General features: G+C 57.3%; 1 protein-coding gene across 1 annotated transcript; it reads left to right on the top strand.

The window, feature by feature from the left end:
- Window positions 1-4,161: 4,161 nt before the first annotated feature.
- On the top strand, window positions 4,162-15,868 carry LFNG (LFNG O-fucosylpeptide 3-beta-N-acetylglucosaminyltransferase). Its single transcript, XM_051777327.1, has 8 exons — window positions 4,162-4,746; window positions 11,851-11,899; window positions 12,762-12,861; window positions 13,008-13,161; window positions 13,250-13,335; window positions 13,615-13,780; window positions 14,007-14,092; window positions 14,175-15,868. The coding sequence occupies exons 1-8, from the start codon at window positions 4,351-4,353 to the stop codon at window positions 14,239-14,241; spliced, it is 1,104 nt and encodes a 367-aa protein (XP_051633287.1). The 5' UTR covers window positions 4,162-4,350; the 3' UTR covers window positions 14,242-15,868.
- The last annotated feature ends 4,898 nt before the right edge of the window (window positions 15,869-20,766 follow it).

Raw genomic sequence — 20,766 nt, 5'->3', positions numbered from 1 at the left:
CGAAACTCCCCTGAGATCCACCTCGACTGTGAAGTGCTAAGAGAGGCATTAAATCAGTGACAGACGCCCCACCAGCCTCCCCTCTTTCCACATCTACCTCCCCTCCCCTGGACTGAATAGGGAGCATGAGAAACCAGGCTGGGCAGGGACGGCCCCGTGCCCCTCGCTTTCTTTCAGGATCAGAGCATCTACGGGGCCGCCTGTGTTCCCCCAGCTCCTCTCCCCCTGCAACGTCGGGGGCTGTAATCTGGGGGCAGTGGGCTTGGAGATGGAGAAAAATGCAGGAGCAGGGAGGGGGAGACAGGGACTGTCCCCACCCGCCACCACCACCACCGCCAAAGCCCCAAATTCTTAGACCTGGAGGAGTCACCACCAAATTCCATTCAACTGACAGAAAAGAAATCAAATCCTTTTAAAGAGAGCCCACTTTCCCCGCAAGAATGCTCCCTCGGCCTTTTGTTGCAGGGCTTTGCTTGCTCCCAGCAGCTCGGAGGAAGCTGCTCCAATACATTAACCAGTTTAACTTGCTCGTGACCCCCTCTGCCCAGCGCACAATGAAACGCTTCGCCCGCTTTTTTCCCTGGCTCCTTTTCAGGAGCTAAATCCCCCGCTGTTCCCTGCTCGCTGCCTCTCTCACTCAACCTTTCTCAGGCCTCTGCTTCAGCCCCGGCAAAATAATGACGCTTTGCATTTGTATAGCCCCCCGGCCCCGTGGGATCTCACAGTGCCCTGTACGGATCGAATCGTGTCCCTCCACCCCGCTGAGGGGACCCGCAGTCCCCCGAGGTGGAGGGAAAAAGCAATGTAGGGTCTGAGGCCACGGAGAGTGGATGGGGCTTGCAGCAGGACCTGGCATAGAGTGGTGCCATTGCTGGAGCATATTGGGGGATGATGGTAATGGAGACAGTTCAGCATGGGGAGATGCATCATGAGCACCCATTACAGGAGATTTGGGTGCTGGGCAGAGAGATGCTGACCTGCTCAACTCTTTGCAACCACCTCAAAGGCACTGCCAGACCCTCTGCTACACGGGCAGGAAGGCTTTATGTTCTGAAGGTGGTTAAAAGAATGCCAGTAGATGAAAAAACTGAGCGCTTGCCCTGGCCCTGAATAGCGGAGCCCATCAGACAATGGGAAGTTAACCAAACCCGGGCCGGGAGCGCAGAGTTCTGCCTAGGGGCGCTGCCGTTTTCCTACCAGTAATTGATGCAAAGTCCCTTTTGTGTTCTCAGAAAATCCCAGAAAGAAAAAGCGGAGGCTGGGGGGGGGGTGTGTGGAGTGTTTAGAAGCAGATCACGGGCAGGATCCAGCTCCTGGGCTGCCCTCCTCCGGCGTCTCCCTCACAGATCTCAGCTGAGGGTTGGAGCAGTGGCCGCCCGGCCGCACGTCGGGGCCGAACTCCGTTAAATACCCCCGACAATACGACAGCGGCGAAGTCGGCGCCTGACAGAGCTTTTAACCCCTGTCCGACGGAGCGCGTAAATCGTTGCGGGCAGACAATGCAGCTTTGCAGCTCGAGCGCGGCATTTCTCTCGGATGACCTGAACACTTTATTACTGGGGATTTATTAACCATTTTTAGCAGCCCTGAGAACCTGGGAGCCTCTTAGGGACCACCTATCGAGTGCTGGGGTCAGGCTGCGAGCAGGGGCGATGCGGAGAGTTTAAACCAATTTAAACCGACCTAATACTGTGGTATGGCTGAAAGGGAGATGCCCCACGTGCAGCCCCAGTCCCGGGCTGGTGCAGGGCTAAATCCAGGCAGCTCCAGTGCAAAACCAGTGTGGGGTTTCACTGAAGTTAATTTGAAGTAGGAGTGAGCATATCCCTGAGATTTGATGTACTTGGGCAGTGTGTTCTGGCTTGGAACCACCCCTGTGGAGTCAGGAATAGTGGAGAGCACACATCACCCTGCAGCCATAGCGGGCCTCACCCTGTGGCATCTCAGATGGGTGAGTTATGGACTGTGCCCAAATTGGGATCCTTTTTGGGAGAGGAAGTGAGATGCCCCTCCCAGTCCAGCCTTGGCATCCCTCTTGCAGAGCAGCCATGACAGCATCCCTCTCCCCTGGCCCTTTTATTTATGGGGCACTCAAATTTATCTGGTGCTGGAGCCACCCCTGTTGGGGTTAGGCTTTTTGTACCCAAGAGTGTTTGAATGCCAACAAACTGGGCACCAGATGTTCCTGAGACCATCCTCTGCTGCTCCCTGCCCCTCAGGTACCACTCTGTGCCCACTGAGGGAGTAAGCAGAGTGACCACTCACCACATCACCATTTCCCCAAGGGGACAGTGCCTCACTGGGGACATCTATGAGGCCAGGCACCTGAAGAGGAAGCCTGTGGGGATGCGGCCAGTGGCTGGACAATCCCAGAGGAGTCTTGTGGCGGGACAATCCCACCAAAAGAACAGCTTCCCCTCGCCGCCATGGTTCACTGACCCTGCACAGCCGGGTGGAGCAGAGAGGTAGACCCGGGAAGGGGGTTACAGGCAGTGCCGGGAGGCCGGGAAAGCCCTTGTGCTGGTGGCAGCACAGCGGCTCGTCAAACCCCTCTGCCGGCACACAGAGCCCGTATTGTCACTTGCCCCGCGGCGCCGGCCACCACCCCAACATCTGGCCACAGCGCGTGTCCCCAGCCAGTGCCGGGGCTGCGGGAGCGGGAGAGCAGCTGGTCGGGGGAAAAGTGCCTTTCCTCCCCTTTTGGCTCCTGGAGAAAGGGAGTCTTTCTTCATTCAGGGGTTTGCCGTTCAGGCTTTTCAGCTGCCTCTCGAGCAGCGGTTGCTGTGCCATCGGGTTGGAGACAAAGGGCGCCCAAAAAAAAGCAAATTGAGGCTGGAAGGCTGGGCTCCACAGCAATAGCGGGAAGTGGGGAGTGTGGGGTTAGGTTCCTGTGTTTGTACGGTCAAACTGGCTTTTTTTTTTTCTTTTATTATGGGAGGCTTCTTTGGCAGCCCAGGTCCCTCTCCAGGCATGGGCAATGCCCTGTGAAACCAAACCCCACAGCCTCCCTGAGCATTCCTAGCCTGGGACCATGGTTCAAGGGCTGCCCAGGAGAATGCATAGTCTAAAATCAAGAGAAGGCAAATGCTGAGGCTTGCCTGAGGAAGCAGCTTCCCTGCTTCGTCCTGCCTGGTATTATGGTATTGTTTATCCAGTGCCAGAGATGAATGGAGCACGTGACATCAGGAAAAATGCAAGTTGGACAAGGTCCCTGCCCAAAAATGCAGCAGCCCCTGATTATGGCATTACATTGCAGCACAGGCCCAAACCCAAATCCGCCTCCCTGTAGCAGCACACTCCCTGGGAAAGAAAACCCCAGAAACTCACTGCTTGCAGAGGCAGAGGATATGGGGGGAAAGGGGCCTTGAATTCGACGTCAGTAAAATATAAGGTTGGTGGCACATCCAGGACCAGATTTCAAACCAGTTTTCTCTTTCATCCACCATTTCTCCCACTATCTGGCTGGAACAACTGTGTTTCATTTAACAAGCCATGATGATCACTTGGGAGGGAGAAGGGGGGGTGACTGCTTGGCATCTATGCAGCATTTTTTTTCGGACATCCCAGCACTCTGGGGTCATTCATCAGCTCCAAAGCACGGTGCTGTTCCTGCTATGGGGTTAGTCAGGTCTGGGAGCATCTCCAGGTCTCCCTGGGCAGTGATAGAAACAGCCCCTCCCAGCTTCCCATTCCCAGATTTACCCATCAGACTTGAGATTCGTGGAAGTGAGAGGAGTGCTGTGGTTTTCTGGGGGTTTGGTGTGGCGTTTTTTCAGTTATACTTGGCCTTGGAAGAGACTGGTGGGAAACTGCCCGGAGTGTGGTCAGGCTGGTCATCTTTCTGAAACCTCCTGGACAGGGCTGCGAGAAAATCTCGGTGCAGGGCTTTGGGAAAACAGCTCGGGACGGGCGGGATGGGGAACGCGCCCGTTGCTGCCGATGGAGCGGTGAGCGATGCTCCCGGCCTGCTGGGGGCTGCAGGGGACCAGCGTGTCCCCAGCCCCGAGCATCAAGGGGAAGGGAAGAGGAGGAGAAGGAGGCGCCGGCACCCTGCCCGCACCCAGCCGTGCGCTCCGGGCCGCGGGCACGGAGATGCGCAGGGCAGGGGCCGGGGGCGGCGGGACGCGGGCAGAGGCCGGCGGGGAGGCCGCGGGGGTCGGAGGGGCGCGGGCGGTCCGCGGGCAGGGCCGGGCGATGCTCACGCCCCGCGTGGGGCGGCCCCGGGTCCGTCCCTCCCCGGGCGGGGCGGGGGCGGTTTAAAGGCGGCGGCGCGGCGGCGCGGCGGGGGCCGGCGGTGGCGGCGGCGGCGGCGAGGAGGAGCGGAGAGGCGAGGAGCGAGCGGAGAGAAGGATGCTGAAGAGCTGCGGGAGGAAGCTGCTCCTGTCCCTCGTGGGCTCCATGTTCACCTGCCTCCTGGTGCTCATGGTGGAGCCGCCGGGGAGGCCGGGGCTGACCCGGGGGGAGGCCGGCGGGGCGCAGCGGGCGCTGCAGAGCCTGGGGGCGGCCGCGGCCGTGGCCCCCCCGGCGGCACAGGGGCCCCCCGGGCTCCGCAGCTTCGCCGACTACTTCGGGCGGCTGAGCCGAGCGCGGCGGGAGCTGCCCGCGGCCCCACCGAGCCCCCCGAGGCCGCCGGCCGAGGACATCTCCCCCCGCGATGTCTTCATCGCTGTCAAGACCACCAAGAAGTTTCACAAGGCGCGGCTGGAGCTGCTGCTCGACACCTGGATCTCCCGCAATCGCGACATGGTAAGGGATGAGGAGAGGGATGGAGATGGAGACGGGGACGGTCCCCACCGCTGGCCGGGATGGAGTGGCTCGGGCCGGTCTGTAGCCCACGCGTGTCCGCCGCGGTCCTGACCCTTCGTTCGGGACCGCGGGTTGCTGTAAAATACCAAATGCCACCTCCCCTTCCCATTTCCCCCGTATCGCTGAGCCAGGCGGTATTTCGAGGCTTGCTGGGCTGTTCTAGAGCCTGATGTGTTTTTGGGAGGGTGAAATGCAGCGTTGAAGGGCGAGTTTGGAACAGGGGAGTGATGGAGAGCCCGACTTGGGTTCCTCACACTCAGCAGCCCCCCAAAATTCTGCTCTGGAGTCCTTCTCGCTGAGCACTTGCCATTGCAGAGCCTGCCTGAGTTGTTTTCCACTGGTGAAAATGAGGCACAGTGTAGGGATGCAGCCCAGCCCATGGGTGCCTCAGTCAGGGTTGAGTCCCTGCGATGAGGTTTGGCAGAGCCCTATGAAGTGCCTGTAGTTGGGCTGCCCAAAGGACACCCAGTTTAGCAGGCCAGGCTGGGAGAGTGTTGGAATGTGCCAAGGCTGTTGGTCCCCTTGCAAGAAACTGGGCAGGACTGGAGTGGCTAGAGGCTCTTTTGGGTCTGTGATGGCTCATCCACACCAGGGCAGTTCTAGCTAGTCTGGTTCCTGACCTTACTATGTCCTGCCCAGAGCCTTGGCAGTCCCTTAATCTGTCCTTCAAGTACTGAAGCAAAATTGAAAAGGAAAAAAAAAAGCTGTTTCCTTAGGAAATGTGCCTTGCCATCTGCTTTTAAGACACTTTTTCTATCCTTAGACAGCTTCCCAAGAAAGTTATGTCTGGTCCTAACCTTTCCATCCTACTGTCTTCACGTGTTTCCTCCTGGCCTGGAATTGAGTTTCTTCCTTGCAAACTGTTTTCCTTGGAAATCTGGAGTGGCTGAGGGGGGGGAGGCGACAGGGGAAGAATCAACCTTCCTCACCCAAGTCTGCCGGACTCTGTGGGATCTTGGCTCCTGCAGCTTACCCCAAGAATTATCTTTTTTTTCCCCCCTGTGAATCTATTTCCTTATTCTTCTTTTTTTTTTTTTTTTTTTTTGCTCAGGTTTCCTTGGCTTGGCAGTGGATGTGCCATCTCTCTTTGGTCCACTTATTTAATGGAAACCTCTTTTATGCTCTGCTGTCACTGTGAGGGGGTAGTGAGTTTTGGTTGGGGGGAAACGCTCTTTGAGCACCTACAGATGATCCTGGGAATGGCTGCTCTTTTTTTTTTTCTCCTCCCTCTTGTGAGCTACGGCTTTCTTCTAGGTTTTCTTTTTTTTTTTTGTGCTCCGTTTGTCCGTTTGGATTCCCAGAGCCCCAAGGCTCGGCTCTCACGCTGTCCCCCTGGGCAAGCTAACAAAGCCCCTTTTCTCCTGGCGCGGAGAAAAGGCTTCGCAGCCTCTTGTGTGGCACTTTCCATGGGAACGAGGGAGCCGGAGCCGGCCGTGTCCAGGTCAGGTTGCCTAGAGATGAGGGCCATGAAGCCAGGGGGGCCGCAGCCCGGCGAGGTGCCCGCCTGACAAGCCAAGCCGCTGAGTGACGGCTCTTGTACAGCACTTGAGGACAAGGAGCTGCCGAGAGAGAGCTGGAGGCGGCGCAAACTCCTGCGGAGCAAAGCGAGGGCTGGGGGGGACACATGGAGGCAGAGGGGATGAACCCGCCGGCTCTGCTCTTCCCACTATGACCCAGCTGCTGCCTCTGGGAAGCTGAGGCACACTGGGCTTCCCAAAACTTGGCACTGAGTTGAGGATTTCTTTGCCTGCAGAGTGCAGGATTGGCTCCATGGGGCTCCTCTCCCTTGCTTCCCTGTATCTCTTCCTTACCTGGCCCCTGGTTTCTGTCCCAGGAGGGTGGTTTGATGACAGCAGGGCACTGCCACTGCTCAAATGTCTCTCTTGGTCTGAGTCAGGCCTGTTTCTGCTCATCCTGCCCCTCTGTCGCTCTGGTTTCACTAACGGCTCAGGCACATGCACTGCCTCGACAACACGGGGAAGTTCCTGCCCGAGGGTTGAGAATCCCCCATGTCTGATGCTGTGTCTCTCCTTCCCCTGATCCTCCTCTCACATCAAACACCAGCCTCCCTCTGGCTGTTCATTAGCCAGGCAGAAGGGATGCAGACACTGGTAGGAAGGGGTTAAATCCAGCAGGTAGCTCCTGGCTGGACCCTGGCAGATAGAGGGAACAGCTATTGTGTCCTTCCTTGGCTGCTCTTTGTTCTGCCCACAATGGTCCCTGTTTCCTGCCCTCTGTCCCCTCCAAGACACTGCAAAGGGCACCCCCTTCTCCTTCCTGCCTCTCTGCACAGGGAGGGCAGATCCCTATTCCCTTCTAAATCTGCTCCTTGGGTTGCACAATCGAGGCTGGACAAGCTGCTTTTGGGAGGAGAGTTATGGGTTTTCCCCTCCTTGCTTTGGGGAGAGTTCCCAGCTGTCTCAGTATCCTTAGGATGCCGGAGTGGAGGTTGGAGAAGATTTGCACTTGAAATAAAAGAGAAGGGGGGAGGAAAATGGCCATTAAGCAGAAATCCTGGACAGGAACAAGTCCAAACCCACTGCTTTCCTGCTGAGTCAACTGATTTGCAGTGGCAGAGTTGCATAAGATGCATCTCCTGCCTCTGCGGTACCCCAAAGGTGGCTGGGTGTCCCCCGGCCCCGGGGGCACCTCAAGGGCAGCCATGCAACTCCTGGAAGGTGCCCAGGTCTCCCCTGTCCCTGGGGCACCCTGGAGGCAGCCGGGCAGCTCGGCACACGCCGTGGAGCCCACGAGGGCTCCAGCCTGGGCCGCCGTCCCGCCAGCGTGGGATCCGCTGGCTGCCTCCCGCTCCTCGGCACGGTAATTGCAGGCTTTGAAAAATTCCTGCTCTCGGGGCAAAGGGAATGGGTTTGCCTTCCAGAGAGCGCACTCCTCTGATGGCGGCTCCCAAATTTCTCTAGCACCTTGGCCAGGGTCCCCACCCTCGGGGTGGCCATGGAGTGTGCCGGCGTGCGTGTCCCACTTGGACTCCCACCAGAGTGGCTGAGACCAGGGGGCTGCTCATCCCAAACCAGCTCCACAGTGCAGCTGGGCTGTGTGCCAGGGCCTGCTGAGCACTGTTGAACTCAGCTCATTTGTGAGGTCCCTCCCTGCTGTCCCCTCGGGCAGCCTGTGTGGCTTTTAGGGGTGTGGGCCCCCTTAATTGCCTCTCCCAAACGATGCCGCTGTCCTTGTCCATAAAAGCCCTGGAGCCGGTGAGTGGCGCGTGGAGCACCAGGCGGGAGGGTGGGGGACCCTCGCCACACAATGAGCTCATTGTTTTTAAGGAGGTTATTAAAAAATTATAGGATTTAAAATTACAGTGGAGGATTCTTCCTCTTGCCGAAAGGAGCTGGGGGAGGAAGGGCCTGCGGCCTTGCAAGCCCCTTCCCCGCCTCTGCAGGTCCCAGCCCTGGGATCCTATGCCAGCACAGACTACCCCACCAGTCCTGGGGAAAGGCACAGCCACAGAGTGGGGACGCTGCCATCATGGGGACGCTGCCATCACACTGCTGCCAACCCGCTGAAGAGGGGTGGGGATTTTCCCTCCTAACCTCTGCAGGCTGGAGGGAAAAGGAAAGCATTTGCTGTGGGGAACACAAAGCTGGGCAGGGACCTGCTCCGGCAGCATCCTCACCTCCTTGGGAGCCCCTTGCCCAGCTGGAGACTGAGCTCTACCTCCAGCTCTTCTTCACTGCCTCCTTTCCCCTGCACCCAAGTGGCATGTCTGTGAAGGGGAGTGCAGCCCCCTCTGTGTGCTGTGTAGGTGTGTGCTGGAGTGCTCCATCCTTTCCCAGCAAGGGGAAGTGAAATGTGGCGCAGGGTCAGGATTTGTGCACTGTGGGGTCACGAGGTGCCTGCCTGGCTGAGGTTCCCCTTTTCAGCAGTGTGCTGGTGTGGTGGCAGCAGGCACGGGGTGTGTTGAGTGTGTGTCACCCCGGGAAGCCACCGAGAGTGTGTCACCCTGTCACCCCAAGAAGTCACCAAACCACTCAGCCAGGCAGCTCAGAGAGGGGCAGGGTGGCCCTGGGGTGGCCCCAGTTGATGGGACACCTTGTGCAGCACCCAGCCATGAGCAACGCACGAGCTCTGGCGGTGGAGGGGAAATGAGTCACCCTGAAAGGAGAAATGAAGGGGAGGGGAAAAAAAAAAAAAAAGAAAGAAAGGAGCCCTCCCCAAAGGTGAGGAGGAGGCGGGGGGCTGCTGGTGGCTGCCTGGCTCCTGGTAGACTGGTGGGGGGGCTGACCCCATTCTGGCCATGGGGACCCCGGGTGCCGCTCAGTCCCGTCCGCAGGGGCCGTACATTGTGCGGGGCTGTGTGGAGTGGTGGCAGCTATTGTTCGGGAGGGATTTGGCATCCTGTGTTTCTTGAAGCTGCAGTTCTGAGAACAATGAGGTTTCCTGCAGGGGCTGAGGGGGGTGCAGCGGGCCCTTCCTCTCCTGCACCCTGCAGGAAAAGTTACTGCGGGGGGGTCCAAGAGGTCCTGGCACCCCTCAGTGCCACGGGTGGGACAGGGGCCAAGTGGGAGAGGGGTGGGTGTAAGGGCTTGGGGTACTTCTGCCTGGGAGGGGAGTGGGGGCTGGCCCTGCTGATGTTGGGTCTGGAGATAGCTGGTTGGTAGGTGACAGCTCAAGGATGTTGGCTGCAGTGTCCCATTGATTTGTACCACTGTAAACTGAATGCTGCTGTCATGTTCAGCATCCCACATTGGAGATGCCAAAGGTGGATTCATGTTTTTTGAGGGTTTTTTTGTTCTCCTCCTTTCCTGGCCTGTCCCTCCCCAGGCTTGGCTGTCACCTGTGCTCCTTGCCCCTGCAGCCCCGGGCAAGGGGCCGTGCAGAAAGGGCACAGCTCCCCTCCAAGAAATGCAGACAAAATAATTAAAGAAATAAAGCCTTTAATTTTTTTAGTTTTAATTGAATATCATGGTGGGGCTGGGAGGGTTGTGGGAAACCTGTGAGGCCCCAGTAGGTGCCCACAGGGGGTGACTTGGAGCTGTGTGCCCCTGTCCTGGTTCCCAAGTTGCCACCTGGTCCACCCACACCAGGAATATTGCAGGGATGTATGTGGTGAGAGGGCGGGGGAGATGCCTTGGTAGGATGAAGCCTTTTGGTGCAGGCGAGTAATAAACAATTGTCCCTGTGGTCTATTTATAGCGGTTGAGCCAGAGGATTAGTTGTGGGGTTATTTTTGGAGCAGCTGAAGGCAGTTGCTGGACGGTGTTTCTGAGCTAATCAAACAAACATTTTCTGTCTCGCCTGTGCGGAGGCTCCGTGTCCCTTGTCCCCCTCTGGTGAGGTGGAAACCTGGGGTGGGGTGCCGGGGCAAGTGTGATGAGCTTGTCTTGGGCATCCTTGGATGGTCTCCTGCTGCCCTGGTTCAACTCATACCTGGTTCAGCTACCTGAACCACACCCCAAGCACCTGGGAGACATGGGGACCAGCAGAAAGGTGCTGTACCCTGCATTGGTTGGGGGTGACATCCCCCTCCTCTACACACAACCCTGACCCTCTCCCACCAAGCAGGAGATATGTCCACGGAGCCACAACAACCACGGGCATCCTTGGCCCCGCAGCTGATGGGCTGAGGTCCCCATCCCCCAGCTGTCCCCTCCTCATCAACGATTCCCCCTCCCCTTTGCTCAAGGCCTTCCTGACCTCTGTCCCTCCCCAAAAGCCAGGCTGCACGGCAGGCTCTGCATTTGTGAGAACTTGCCTTCCCACCTCCTCCATCCTTTTTTTTTTTTTTTCCCTTTTTCTTTTCTCCTTTTCAAGCCCCAAAGGTCACTTGTAGCCCCGTCCCCTCCCATTGAGCCTTCTTGCAGATCCGGGCTCTCCCCACCAGCCCCGGCTGGGGACCTGAGCAAACAGGGCCGGGTTAACCAGCGCAGCTGTATGCTAATGACCGCTGCCCGCTTAACTCTCCTCTGCTGAGTAAAGTCAACCCCACTATTGTACCCACCTCCTCCAACAAGCCACAAAACCCCAGCGCGTTCCCGGGGCCGGCTGTGGGGTGGCACCCAATTTCCAGCTCACTTGTAATTCATCATCCCCAGCGCTCGGGCTCCATCGTCCCCCCTCTGCCGCCTCCTGCCTCCCCCTTCAAGCCCTTTTGTCTTTCTTCCTTTGCCCTTTTGTGCACGTCTGGTTTTTAATAGCGCTTGGCAGCTGGTTGTGGTTTCTCTCCTCCAGCTTTGTTTGCTGCCCACTGATTGATGGCGATGCCTTTCCCACCCCCTACTCTCTCTTCTCGCTTCTCGCCCTTCCCCAAATCCCAGGCCAGCAGCAGTCCCCCCAGTCCTCCTTCCCGGGCAGCATATGCCAGGAATTAGCTGTGTAAATAGAGGAGTGCAGCCTGGTGGGTAGCTCAGGAGCCCGGGGAGGAGGCAGGGTGCTGCCTGGAACTTGGGGCCGTGCTGGGATGGGCAGTGAGGGACTGTCCACTCCTTGGGGCTGGCGAGAGGCACCTGCAGGCACCATCTCAGCCACCCTGGGGGGGGAACACGGGGAGCAGAGAGGAGTTGTGGGGGTATTGTGCAAGTGGCAAGGGACAGCCATGTGCTGTTGACACAGGTGGGGACGCAGTTGGCAGCCGGTGCCACAGGCAAACACACCTGCCTGGGCGGCTGCTTTGGCATCCCCGGCCACAGGCGCTGGCCAAAGTCTGAAATCCCTGCTCAGATCGAGCCGCGCTCTGCACCTGCTGCCCTGCACACACCCCATCTCACTCGGGACAGCCCCCAGCACCCGAAACCTCCCTGCCAGCTGCTGCCCCGTGGGAGAGGCAAGAGGATGGGGATGCTCGGTGCGTGGGCTGGGGTTTGCATCCCAGGGGGGCTTGGCACCCTTCTTAGTCTAAAGCTGAGTGTGTTATGGGGATACCCAGCTCCCACGTGCTGGTTTGGGTTTTGGTGAGGGGGAAGAAGTCACCGCCAGCATCCTGGAGGGACTGATCCCAGGTGCTGCCCAGGGGCCCTGTGTTGCATCCAAAGCCACGTGGTCTCAGCCCCTTGGTCCTCAGAGGTGTCTTGTCTTCTCTTTCAGACCTTCATCTTCACAGACGGGGAGGATGAGGAGCTGAAGAAGCAAGCACGTGAGTCTGTGGCGCTTGTCCCTTTGTGTGTGTGACATGGCCAGGTCCCCTGAAGAGCCCTGCTTGGCTGGCATGGAGCTTGTCCTGGGAACTCTGGAAAAGCCCTCACCACAGAGATCTGGACTGAGAAGGAGGCAGTTCTTTTCACTGATTATGCTTAAAGCACCCTCTGCCCGGGAGCCCCACCTGGGGGCAGGTTTCCTTCCCAGTCAGCCCAGCCTGTCTCCTGCATGATGCTGCTGAGGAGCATGCTAACAGGGTGGGGTGCCTTTGCACTGCTTTGTCCCTGGGATGAGCTGGGATTGATGGGCAATACAGACAGGGTTTCATGGGAGCATTTCCCTGGCAGTCATTCTCCAGGCTGGGGTCAGCCTGGTCTGTTCTCCCCATGCAAATTACTCCTTTTCAGGCTGGGAAGTGAATGCCTTTGAGCCAGGCAAGTAAAATAGGGGAGGATTTTTGCTGTCATGTCCTGGAGAAGCTGGCTCACAGCCACCCCCTCACAGGCACACCCTCACCAGGGTGGCTGGTGCATGGCTCTGGGATGGGCAAGGCGATGTAGGATGGCATCACTCCTAGAACATGGGATAGGGCCGAACTATGGTGCATCAGTTACATCCACTGCATCTGCATCCCTTGATCACCCCTTCCCTTATCTCACGTGGACATAAAAGACGTTCCCTAAAAATTCATCAATTGCCCAAAACAGTGTGGCATGGAGGTCTTTGAGCATCAGGATCATCCCTGAGTTTCCGTCCCCCTGGCACACCTGGGACATGTGTGGTGAAGTCTCACCATCTGAGCACGTGGGGGGGTATGGGACGCTGCGATGCCGGGCTTTGACCCCCGTCTCTTCACGCAGGAAACGTCATCAACACCAACTGCTCGGCTGCCCACAGCCGCCAGGCCCTGTCCTGCAAGATGGCTGTGGAGTACGACAAGTTCATTGAGTCGGGCAGAAAGTAAGTGGTGTCCAGGGCTGCCGTGGAGGATGGGGGCTGAGGGGAAGGGATGGTGCAAGCAGAGACCATTTGTATTTTTGGGGCCTTATTTCAGTGTGGGGTCTGTGGAGCTGCCCCGGGCCAGTGTGACACTGCTGTCCCTGCAGGTGGTTCTGCCATGTGGACGATGACAACTATGTGAACGTGCGGATGCTGGTCAAGTTGCTCTCCAGCTACCCCCACACACAGGACATCTACATCGGGAAGCCCAGCCTGGACCGGCCCATCCAGGCTACAGAGAGGATCAGCGAGAACAAGATGGTGAGGGTGGGGAGAGAAGTTGGATCTGGCTTAATTTGGGCTGGGTGGAGAAGGAGGTCTCACTGCTGTTGTCTCCCATCTCTTGCAGCACCCTGTGCATTTCTGGTTTGCCACAGGTGGAGCAGGGTTCTGTATCAGCCGGGGGCTGGCGCTGAAGATGAGCCCTTGGGCCAGGTAAGAGCTTTGGCGTTGCCCTCCCATGGGGACTCATCATGGGCCCAAGCAGGGCACAGAGAAGCGATATCTTTCGAGTTGGACGTTGAACCATGTCCCCTCACCTTACTCTTGCTGAGGTTGTCTGCAGGGGGCTTGGAAACAAGCTGGGAAGGGCCTCAGTTCCCCCAAATTGACTTTTAATCAGAGCCGGGCACCCACTGGCCAAGCCCAGACCCTGCAGGATGCCCACATCCCCTGGGATTTGCTCCTCTGCAGCCCCTCTCTGTCTCCCCGCAGCGGGGGTCACTTCATGAGCACCGCGGAGAAGATCCGCCTGCCCGACGACTGCACCATCGGCTACATCATCGAGTCCGTGCTGGGCGTGAAGCTCATCCGGAGCAACCTTTTCCACTCACACCTGGAGAACCTCCACCAGGTGCCCAAGTCGGAGATCCACAAACAGGTACCCCAAGTTGTCACCTAAAAATTGGGCATCGCGGCTAAGATATTGATTGACATGCAACCAAAACATCAGCAGAGGGGAAAAGCCCCATCGGCCCATCCCTGTGGGGTGATGCAGAGTGTGACTGGAGGCTTTGGGAAGTGGGGTGAATCTTGCAGCCCTCCATGCCCCTGCTTGATCCTTATGGCCACGTCGGCCACTTGACCCCCCTGTGCTTGCCTCCCAGGTGACACTAAGCTATGGCATGTTTGAAAACAAGCGCAACTCCATCCACATGAAGGGAGCCTTCTCTGTCGAGGAGGACCCATCCAGGTGAGAACGGGGGACCCCCCCAGGCTGGGGTGCTGCGGGGCTGCCACTGTCCCGTGCTCAGCATTGCTCCTCTCCTCTGCAGGTTTCGCTCCGTGCACTGCCTGCTGTACCCCGACACGCCGTGGTGCCCCACCAACATGGTTTACTAGGAGGCGCGTGTCCCCTCCAACCTCGTCCCGAATTTCCCCGGTATCCGACGGGCGTGCGGGACCTGCGTGCGGGTGTGTCAGTCTGGCCTCGCCGCCAGGCGGACGGACGGACGGACGGACGTCGTTGCTGTGGTATTGCACAGTGTGTGTGTACTGAAGGCTGCTGTGCGGCCCCTTGTCCCCTGCCCTGCCTGCCCGGCTGCCCGTGCCCGCCGCCTGATCCGGCCGGGATGGTGGACAGGGACGGGTCCTGAGCACTTAAACTGTTGGGCACCCGCGGCTGGCGGGCCCCACGCCATGCGTGGGGAGCGACCACAGCGCGGGGCCTTGCCCGCCCCGGGCTTGCTTCTCCTTAATTTTTTTTTTTTCCTTTCAAACGTCAAGTTTTTTGGTGTGTTCTTCCCCTCTTTTCATCTACCCTCCACCCCACTCCCATAACCCCTCATCCACCCCATCCTCTCTTCCAGTCCCAAAATCTCAGCAGCAAAGCTCTGGCTCCCAATTCGGATGAGGGATCCCTGTGAGTTTTGCTCCCTGGCTTGGCAGGCAGGCAGAGGCAGGCAGGGGAATCCTCTGGCCATGGCAGTGGCTGCTCCAGGGTGCTGCAAAGCTGCTGGGTGCTCGATGGCCGCACTGGAGGGAGACGGGGTGGGCTGGGAGCTGGCGTTGGCATTAGCTCTGTTTCCTGGAGCTTCCCCTGTACGGCTGAACTGTTGCCGGCAGCACTGATCTGTGCACTATTTATAGACTCATGTAAAGACTTTCTATAAATACAGGGGTGGGAGGAGGGCTTTTCCGGAGCTGCCAGAGTGGCGTGGGCATCGTGTTTGTGCAGGGTCTCCCTCCAGTGCTGTCTCCCTGCCTGCTCACAGGCAGCCCTGCACCTCTGCAGAGGAGCCCCTCAAAGTCCAGCCAGGGGCTCTGTGGGTGTCCCCTGCCCCACTGTGGGGCCAGAGCATCCTCCAGCACTGACCTGGCTGTGGGTGTTGCTAGGGTGGCCGGAGCACCCAGGAGGCATCTGGCCAGCCAAGCTCCTGCCATGGGCAGGCAGTGTTTCCCAGCCTGGCTGTTATGCTGTCCCTGATGGAAAGGGATTTATCCAGGGAGGGAGAGGGACCCCACATCTTCTGAGAGCTGCCTTGCCTGCCACCACTAGCCCTCTGTCTCTGGGCTGAGCCAGAGCTGAACATTTCCAACCTGAAGCTGAGTGAAAATAGCCCATAATGGGTGTGTTGTAAATATGTTATTGTGCCAGTATTTTTTTTACTGTGCCTTTTTTTTTAAGGAAAAAAAAAACACATTGAGAAATATGTAGATTTAAAATGCTTTTTATACATTTTCTGTGGATCAGAAAAAGAAAAATCCCCAACCTTTGATAATCTGTTTAAGAAAGAAAGAAAGAAAAAAAAAATTTTGCGATGTCTTGTAACTATCACTTACCTTAATTTATATGTTCCAGTATCTGGAATGTCACTCTGTGCTTTTTGTAACTAGGATGTGTTTAAAGCAATAGCTGTGGGAAGGGGAACCAGCATGGACAGTGTGTTCTCAGGGACCTGAACCCGATTGCTGCCACGGGGTTCCCGTGGGAGCGGTCACCAATAAAGTGGCTTTTTTGCTGACCACAGTCACCTGGTCCTGGGCTCTGGCGTCTCTTTATGGATGAGCTGCTCTGAACACCCCTTGATCCCCCGCGGATGTTGTCACCTCTGCCCAAGCTCTCAGGGAGGCACCGAGGAGGGATTGCGCCTATCATCCCTCTTTTCCCACGGGTACAGGGATCTGCTGGCCATTTGCATCGCAGGGTGTGAGGGTCCTCTCCTCCTTCCCCTTCCCAAAAGGCTTGGATAGGGCTTGTCACCTCAGGGCTGGTTTTTCCCAGGCTCAGGGGTGGGAGCGGAGGCGGCGGGGATGAGGTGAGAGCCGGTTGTTAGCAGGGTGTTGTTAACAGCCGGCCGGCAGGCGTGTGCGTGGGAAGGTTGGGGGCTGCAGGGGGGGCAAAGACCCCCTTCTCTCCCAGCCCTCCCTTCATCCTCCTCACCACAGTTTCAGCCGACACTGAATATCCACCTGCCAGTAACAAGCCTCAGCTTTCCTGCACTGTAGCAATATCACAGTATCTTTCCCCCACCCCAAACCAGTCTTGTTTGTGCCACTGGTACCAGCTTCCACCTGTACCATCCCCTCCTCCCCACCTTCCCCCACCTGCCTACATCCCCAGCACCTTTTTTTTTTCCTTTTCGAGGCACACTTACTTACTTCACAGTTTCGCTTGAATCTCTGGGTTATCAGGGGTTGACACTGCTAAAAATACAGCCTGGCAGGAAGTCGGAGTGTGCTGAAGCAGCCACTGCTCCTCCCAACACCCTCTCACCCTTCAGACAGCCACAAAAATCAAAAGTCCCCCAAACTCTGCAGCCCTTGGGCTGTCGTGGGCGAGGTGGGGCTGTGGCTGCTGCCCCAGAGAACGAAGTATTGCCCTGACCTGGCCGCCCCAAAAAGCTCCCCAGAGAAAGGGAGGGGTGGAGAGCAGCTCTGCCTTCCCCCGGCTGACTGGGGCCGGGGATGGTGTGGTGGATGCAGGATTTGGTGCCCCTCAGCCCTGCCCTGGTGCAGGGTCAGTGAAGGGACCAGTGTCAGGAGTAGGAAGCTGTGACGCTGTGGCACCGTCCCCTCGCCCGCGTGTTTTCCCATTGCTCATCAGCTGCGGTTTCAGCAGTGCCGGCTCTTCCCGGCAGCCCCGTCACCGACTCTCTGAGCCTGACCTTCCCTTGGCCCCCGGGGGTGGGATGGAGAGTTGCACCCAGGACAGGGCATCACCCATCGCGCCCCACGCAGGGCTGGGTGCAGGGCAGCTGTTGACTGCAGAACAGCCCAAATCTTGTGTTAAGTGCCCACCAAGGCACCGGGGAGCCAAGGGTTGTGGCATGGGGCTGGTATGGTGCTGCAAGGAACAGGAGCTCCTGACAGGGGGAAAGGCTGGGAGGGTGCTGGGCATGGTGCAACACCTGCAGGGGGCTTAAAAAGCAAAATAAATTAAAATAAAATACAATACAAAATAATACCCCGCAAATAAATTAAATTAAAATAAAATAAAATAAAAATAAAATAAAATAAAATAAAATAAAATAAAATAAAATAAAATAAAATAAAATAAAATAAAATTACCCCATCGAGCCTTCAGGAGCAGGGGCAGGCAGCTCACCAGCCCTCCAGTTTGTCTCCCACCAGGCTCCCAGCCTCTCCCTCCTCCCTTCCCTACTCGTGGGCCGAAAAGTAAATAAATACACGCAATAATAAACAAAAGGAAAACAAAAGCAAAGCCTGCTGCTCTCACATACTTGGCAGCTCCACAGGCCAGCCTGCTTTCATCTGCACCCCGGCGCTGTTGTGGGACGTCCTGTTTACTCTCCCCGGCCCGCGGCAGCTGATAAGGCGGCTGTACCTTTTGGAGAGTCTGGTGTGTGGTGGTGGGGTGGGGACAAGCCCAGCTTGTTGGGGACACTGCTGCTATCTAGGGACCACTGCTGTCGACGCCACCGTGCCCAAGGGATGCTCCAGCACCGTGCCTGGCCAGAGGCTTTCCCCATCCCTGGGTGGTTGCAACATCGAGGGCAGAGAGTAACACAGTGGTTTAGTCCTTTTTGTTGCTTCCCATCTCCTCTTTTTTTTGGTTTAATTTGCATTTGGGTCACTTGCAGCCCCGGACTTCATGTGAATCACTGCGTTCCCAGCCCGGCTGCAGGGACTCTCAGTGGGGAGTGTGTGCGCGGCGGCGGAACGAACACCCACCCTGGCACTGACAGCGGCGAGAAATGCTTGAGACTTGGGGTGGGAGGGCAGCATTGGGAGACAACAAAACTTGTGTGAATCGGCTCCAAGAGCCACTTCCAGCTGCTTTGGCCCAGCAAACTGGAATATTTGTGGGAAACGAACATAAAAGCATCCGAATCGCGGGGCCTGAGCAATGCGTGCAGTGCTCCAGCTTTGGGAGTTGCCTGTCCCAGTGCTGGATGGGAGAGTGCTGGGACCCCCTGGGCTCATGATCTACATCCCACCACCTCTGTGCAGCTGGAGGTGACTAAATCCACCACCAGCACTGTCTGTCTTGGAGCGAGGGGCCGCAAAGCCCTGTGGCAGAGAGTGACAGCTTCAGGAGGGCCGAGATACAGTGTTGGGGTGTGCAGGGCAGCCCCTCAAAGCAGCTCCCAGCCATCACCCACATCCCCTTTATTTTTTTTGGCTTTCTACTATTTCCCACTCCTGCCTAACATGCAGGTGGTTAAAATAAATACCCCCCAAGCTCCACAAAGTTTATTTTTTCTCTTCCTGACTTTTAAGACCAGCCTTGAATCTATCAAAATGAATTCCCTCAGCCTCGGAGCTCCCAGCAGCCGCTGCTTCTGGTCCGCCTCAGCTGCCCAGTGGGGCCAGCTCTGCTCCTGTAGCCATTTGGCAAGCCAAGAATGGAGGAGGAGATAAATGGAGCATCTCAAAAACAGCTGGAAACACTTCCCACGGCTCTGCCAGATGAGATCCATGAAGCTGTGGCTTTACCGCACAGCCCCACTCCCAACCTCTCCTTCCTCCTCCTTGGAGGGTGTGTCCCCCATCCATTCCCCCTCAAACCAGGGTGGTTTCACCAGGGAAACAGTGTCAGGTTTGTGCCTGTCCATGCTGAGGACAGGGACCTGAAAGCAGCAGTGTCACTGTGTTGGTCCGCACTGGGTGATGCTCCAGCCACGTCCACAATATCCTAGTGAGCCCCCCCTTATTTAGGGGGACACAGGATGGGCTGTTGAGCTTGACAGCCCTCGGGAGCAGGGGGCCATGCTTGCTCCCTGTTGAGCAACCCATCCCCAGGCCCCAGAGCTGACGTGTCTGGAACAGATCATGAGTGGCCGGGTGATTTATGGGGTGCAAGCGCCAGGTTCCGTGATGTTTGGCTGGTGGGAAGAGGAAGCGGGTGGGAGAAGCACCAGCATCTGCAACACCTCGCAGTGAGAAGGGAGCTGTGCTTCCTCCCACTTCCCTCCAAGGGCTGGGAGGGATTAAAAAAATCCCTGAGCTGGGATTTTTGCTGAGGTAATGGTGAGAAAACACCGCCTGCTTTAGACAAAGCCTTCCTTGCTTGCAGAGCCCTGCGGTCCTGCCGGCAGCGATGGAGACATCAGCTGCAGGAGGAAACATCCTTCTGGCCCTGTCACCATCCATCCCCTCTCCACCATGCAACAACATGAGGGCACCGATGTGTGATCAGCTGCTTCATCACTGTGGCCACAGCCAGGCCACCCTCCAGCCCTGCCTACTCACCCCAGTGGGTGAAGGCAAACGAGCTGGGAGGTCCCAGGGTGCTGGGACCCACCAAACTGGTCCAGGCTGGGCTGCAGACACGGAGTGAGGAGGAGCATCCCTGTGGCTGCCTCCGCTACAAACCCTCCCGACTTCCAAGCGCAGGGCTCCAGCATCCCCACGTGGTCAGACCATTCGGAGTCTCCCCGTTCAGGGTTTCCTTTCCAGGGCTGGCAGACACTCAGCTCTGTCCTGGCCTCCCTCGCAGTGCAGGGAGAGGTTGCCACCTCCTGAAAGCACCGCAGGAAAGGGTGGGGAGATGGGGTGTTTACTCGCGGACAAGGGTGCTTCAGAAGGGGTTAGAGAAGATGAGCTGCAATTTCAGCTGCCTGTTGCCTTCCTGGACACATGGGGAGCGCAAGTCCCTGTTGGACCATCCCAACCATGAACCCCCACCTTCTCAAGTGGAAGGAGCTGGGCAGATGCCACCTGCACAGTACCATGCTTGGCAGAAAATATGTAGCTTAGGCCATTTGCCATCCTGAGAGGTGACAGGAGATGGAGGCACAGTCAGTAACTGTGTCCCACAGCCACCAGCTCTGCTGGATGGTTTTCCAGCTGCCAACCTACTGACAGCTCCTGGAGGCAGCGCTCCTGTGAGCACAGCTCAGCACACCACAGAGCAAACACGCTTGAAAGCATCTCCTCGGGGCATCCCTCCCTGCCTTATCTTGGAGGACAGAGATCTAAGGGACCACTACTGAAGGTTGATCTGAAGGCGAGGTTTATTCAAACACATACTTCACCCTTCCCTCGGTTTTCTCCAAGTTCCAAATGGTTCAGGAGAGAGTCCTGCCCTGCTCCCTCTGGGACAGAGAGTGGTGCAGAGGGTGAGCTGCTGGGGATGGTTGGCTGGAAAGCGCCGGGAGAGGTCACCGGGCAGGTGGCCTTTGCAGGTTCCCATCCCTGGTGGAGCCCATAAACCTGGTAAAATATTTACATGATGAGTCTGACAGAGGCTTTATTTTCCTTCTCACCATCAGACTCCCTTGACTGCTCCAAGCCCTTTTAGAGCTTTAGAGAGCAGGTTTAATCATCTCAGATCAGGGATGAAGGTGGAAAACATGGGTTTCTCCTTTAGATGGGGGGGGAAAAAAGAGAGAAAAATCTGTCAATTATTTATTGGTGAAGGGAGGAAAACTGGTGTCTGTTGAGATTCACAAGCATGAGGGG

The sequence above is a fragment of the Manacus candei genome, unplaced genomic scaffold (assembly GCF_025592945.1).
Source record: "Manacus candei isolate 608988 ecotype Guabito, Panama unplaced genomic scaffold, ASM2559294v1 h1tg000002l, whole genome shotgun sequence".
Classification (NCBI taxonomy): Eukaryota; Metazoa; Chordata; class Aves; order Passeriformes; family Pipridae; genus Manacus; species Manacus candei.
Note: the sequence above shows the minus strand (reverse complement) of the source record. Positions and strands in the feature narration are given on the sequence as shown.